General features: G+C 39.6%; 1 protein-coding gene across 1 annotated transcript in view; it reads left to right on the top strand.

Moving 5' to 3' along the window:
* LOC121385919 overlaps positions 1-1,878 on the top strand; it is a 6,306-nt gene extending 4,428 nt beyond the window's left edge. Inside the window, exon 3 of the mRNA XM_041516710.1 lies at positions 1,542-1,878. Within this exon, the coding sequence (XP_041372644.1) occupies positions 1,542-1,661 (120 nt within the window). The 3' untranslated portion in view covers positions 1,662-1,878. The remainder of the gene's footprint in view (positions 1-1,541) is intronic.
* Positions 1,879-5,000: the final 3,122 nt, after the last annotated feature.

The following is a 5,000-nucleotide window of genomic DNA, read 5'->3' as shown; positions in this document are numbered from 1 at the left end:
CTCTGGTCAGGTATTACGGTTTTGCCGTTCATATTACCTTGGAGTGTCCATCACTTGCCTTAAAACATGTATCACAAAAGAAGATTTATCGTATGCAGTTTCATGGTAATTTAAAAAATATATAATAATAATAATTTGGACTGACATTTTTTTCCACAAAATTGTAGTTTAAGATGGTATGGGTTTGAACCTTAATCAATTTATATGAATTTTATCTTTATTCATTATTCCAGATTCCAGATTCACTTTTAACGCATATGGACAATAGTATCAAAATTAATTTTTTTCTGCTTCAGTAAAATGTAATAATGTGTGCATGTGTGCGTGCGTATGTGTGTGTGTGTGTGTGTTAATTTGGGTATTTTAAATGCTACTGTAGTAGGCTATTAATAAAATAAACATCGAAAGCAAACAAACCTGGGGAAAATCAAAACAAACAGCTTATCAAATGTACGATGTACTTTTTTGCATCATAGTACAAAGCATAAAAGCGTAGTTTATTATAGTAATCTTTGGACGGTCATTGCATCGTGTACGTTTTGGCGTCGAGACGTTAGATCTTATTTTTTCTTAGTTTATGTTCTGTCTTCAGCTGCCAGATACGTAGTTCGTGCCAGCACAGACGTGGTGTGCTTTGTCTCATTCGATTCCGTTTCAGTGCGTTTATTTTTTAAATTGGCACCATATTCTCCAGAACCAAAAATCGATGGCCGACCAACGGACTAAATTTGTCAAATTCTTAGTCACCCATAACCAAATAAGGTCGCCATGGGCGACTGGGCGACGGCTAATTTTCAACGCATGTGTAGACTCTTATACACAAGCACATATACTGACTTCTAGAATGGGTTCTCATATTTATGGGTGGATGATACCCTGTGTGAGTGGTCCCTATGCATTATGTAATAAAAGCTGTGTTTATTCGTCAAAAGCTCATTCCACACAAAGTTAAAATGAAGCAAATTAAATCAAAACTATACAAGATAAAGTAAACGACAAAACAAAACAAAAACAAAGCAAGACAGCAAATAAATAAACCACAAAACAACCCCCCAAAACCCCAACATTTCCAACAACAACACCATCCACCCCCAACAAATTAACACACCAAAAACAACAAACACACACACACACACACACACACACACACACACACACACACACACACACACACACACACACACACAAATATACTCCAAATAATAACAACAAACCCTCCCCCCCCAAAAAAAAAACCCACAAAAAAAACAAACAAACCCAGATACAGACACAACCACACAAAACACACGTAAACAAGCCAGCACTCCCACCTCCCAGTCTCAATTATCAACAACCAGTATTGAGAAATAGTAAGACTATTGTAGAATGGAAGGCAATGCTTTGCAGACTAATTCTATGATATGTATATTTTGCTGTTGTTGTTTTTCCAGCATAGTTAGACGCCCAATAGCCGATGTATTTCTCGTGCTGGAGTGTCATTAAACGTTCATCATTAATCCATTCACTCATTCATTCATTCATTCATTCATTCGTTTTTCCAGATCTACGTCGATGGGGCATACTTCGTTACGTGGGGATACAACGGTGTTGACTTTACCCAGGTCAATCAGGTCACCATCTTGAGAGGAGCCGACATCGATTTAATTAAATTCTACAACTGAACTTTAAAAAGAAACTCACTTTCTGTGCTGTTAGTTATATCTTACCACTAAATAAAGCGTGCAGGGAGCCAAAAATTAAAATGTATTCTTGAAAATAGGAAAACACCTCCTTATGGTAACTTTTTCCAATCAACGATTGTATCATTTTAAAAGGAAGATATTGGCAGAGTATATCTCTCGTCCATCACCCCTCTCTTTCCATCTGTCTGTCCGTATGTCTCTGTCTTTCAACTACTTTCTTTGCTACTGTAACTTCAACAACAACAATTACTACTACTGGTACTACTACTACTACTACTACTACTACTACTACTACTACTACTAATATTTGTACTACTACTTCTACACCTACTACTACTACTACTACTACTACTACTACTGCTACTTTTTTTTATTAATATTACTACTACTTCTACTACTACAATTACCAACATTGCCAGTGCTATAAGTACTACTACTACTACTAATAATAATAATAATAATATTACTACTGCTACTGCTACTGCTATTCCAACTGCGACTGCAACTACTACTATTACTGTTACTAGTACTGCCACTACCACAATAACTACTTCTACTACTACAACTAACACTACTACTTCCACATCTACTACTACTACTACTAATACTAGTAGTACTGCTACTACGACTGATATGACTTCTACTAATACTATTACTGATATTACAACAACTACTACTACTACCACTACCACTACCATCACTACTACTACTCCTACTCCTACTACTACTACTACTACTACTACTACTACTGCTGCTACTGCTACTGCTACTGCTACTAATACTAATACTACTGCTGCTTCTGCCAATGTTACTTTTAAAAGAACTACAGGTCGAATTAAATGTAATATTATATAATATCAGGGAATTTGATTTTTAATTATACCACAAACATAACGACGACATGTGTATTGTGTATTAGGTCATTTAGAGACCACGAAAACAAACACGACGACGATATTTGTATTGTGTATTAGATCATTTAGAGATAAAGAAAACAAACATGACGACGATAATTGTATTGTGTATTAGTTCATTTAGAGATAACGAAAACAATCATGACGACGATATTTGTATTGTGTATTAGGTCATTTAGAATGAATGAATGAATGAATGTTTAACGACACCCCAGCACGAAAAATACATCGGCTATTGGGTGTTAAACTATGATAATGCAAATAAATAAATTGTGTGCTGTATTGGCCATTTTCAAATATAATGTTACACCCCTGCACCACGGCGAGGTTACAGCACACGCAGGGGAACACAAACATGTTTGTTAAAACAGTAGTTGCGTTTGTGTTTTTTATTAGCAGATACAATCAATTAATCAACAATGTGACACTTGGTTACATCCTATGAAACATTTTAATTTTGTTTAACAACACCGCTAGAACATATTGATTTATGATCATTTTGACATAGTCATAGAGAGAAATCCAACTAAATTTGTTCCATTAGTAGCAAGGAATATTTCATTTGCGCTATACAATAAACAGGATAGCACATACCACGGCCACTGAGGGTCAAGAACGTCTGTCTTAAGCACACTCCCAGAATTTCCCGGCGAGTGTGTCCAGGACAGGTGCAAATACAGCCAAACCTGGTTTAACGGTCACCTGTATTAAGCAGCCGCATGCATTAGCATTCCATTTTTGTTTTAATCTGACCTCTATTAAGCAGTCACCTGTCTCAAAACGCCACTTGTTGATACCCTCTTTGGTGTCTGCTTAACGCGGATTTCACTGTAGTGTTCGAGGACAAAACGCACATTTTGTTTAATCACACCACTAGATCACATTGCTTTATTAACCATCGGTAGGCTATTGGATTTCAAACATTTGATAATTCTGACTTATAGTCATAGGGCGGGAACCCGCTACAGCAAGGACTAGTTGACCAGTTGTAGGAACGACAAAGAAATCCAATCAGTGGAATTGATCCAACTAAGTGGTTCGATCCTGCGACGCAAGCACCTCAAACGAACACTCGACCAACTGAGCTAAATTCTGCCTCGGTAGTGTTGAAGAACAAATAAAAACCCCATCAAAGTTTGTGTTTTTGGTATTAGTAGGAAGTGATATAATGAGACGAGATCGCAGTTATATTATTTTACATTAATATTAGTCAGGTTTCTTCCTCAAATAAATCCAGTAGTATTTCTTTGAATACCTACAGTTTCATGCATGCACATTCGGGAGTCCATTAAAAATAAAAAAAAAATAAAAAAAAAATATATATATATATATACTCTTCAAAAAAAGAAACGCAAAAGGGTACAAATGGGTTATAACTCCGATTTTATGTTTCCTACCGGTTCATGCTTTGTGAATATAAGGTCATTGCATGTCCCAAACACATTCCCACGGTTACATTCGATAAAACGCAGCTACTGTACAATAAAGTTCCAAAATGTGAATATTCGCAAAAACGCAGCCACGTGCAAACCATGTCACCACTGCACGTGCGTTGTCTGCACGTGCAACATGAACACCGACAGTATAAAAGTGCAGGGTGTTCGCTTGCCTGGCCTCTGTATCTGACCGACAGTTGACAATCCAGGACATGCCACGTCTCAGTGAACCGCAGAGAAACAATGCCATCGGCCGACTAGACGCAGGCGAATCCAGAACGGCCGTTGCCAGGGCATTCCATGTGTCCCCAAGTACCATCTCCAGACTGTGGGACCGTTACCAGCAACATGGATCAACACGTGACCTCCCTAGATCCGGTCGACCACGGGTCACTACCCCCGGGCAGGACCGCTACATCCGGGTACGCCACCTTCGGGAACAATTGACTACTGCCACCTCCACAGCCGCAGCAATACCCCGTCTGCGCAGGGTATCCGCCAGATTCATCGACAATGGCCTCAACTGCGATGGAGACAGGTGTGGTTCAGTGACGAGTCCCGATTTCTGCTCCGACGTCATGATGGAAGATGTCGCGTGTATAGGCGTCGTGGTGAACGTTATGCGGCAAACTGCGTGCAGGAAGTGGACAGATTCGGCGGGGGTAGTGTCATGGTGTGGGCAGCCATCTCACACACTGGCAGAACTGACCTGGTCCACGTGCAGGGCAACCTGAATGCACAGGGCTACATTGACCAGATCCTCCGGCCACACATCGTTCCAGTTATGGCCAACGCCAACGCAGTGTTCCAACATGACAACGCCAGGCCTCACACAGCACGTCTCACAACGGCTTTCCTACAGAACAACAACATTAATGTCCTTCCTTGGCCATCGATATCACCGGATTTGAACCCAATTGAGCATCTATGGGACGAGTTGGACCGACGCCTCCGATAGCGACAACCAC

The sequence above is a fragment of the Gigantopelta aegis genome, chromosome 12, assembly GCF_016097555.1.
Source record: "Gigantopelta aegis isolate Gae_Host chromosome 12, Gae_host_genome, whole genome shotgun sequence".
Lineage (NCBI taxonomy): Eukaryota > Metazoa > Mollusca > Gastropoda > Neomphalida > Peltospiridae > Gigantopelta > Gigantopelta aegis.
The sequence above is the reverse complement of the archived record's forward strand: the minus strand, read 5'-3'. Positions and strand labels throughout refer to the sequence as shown.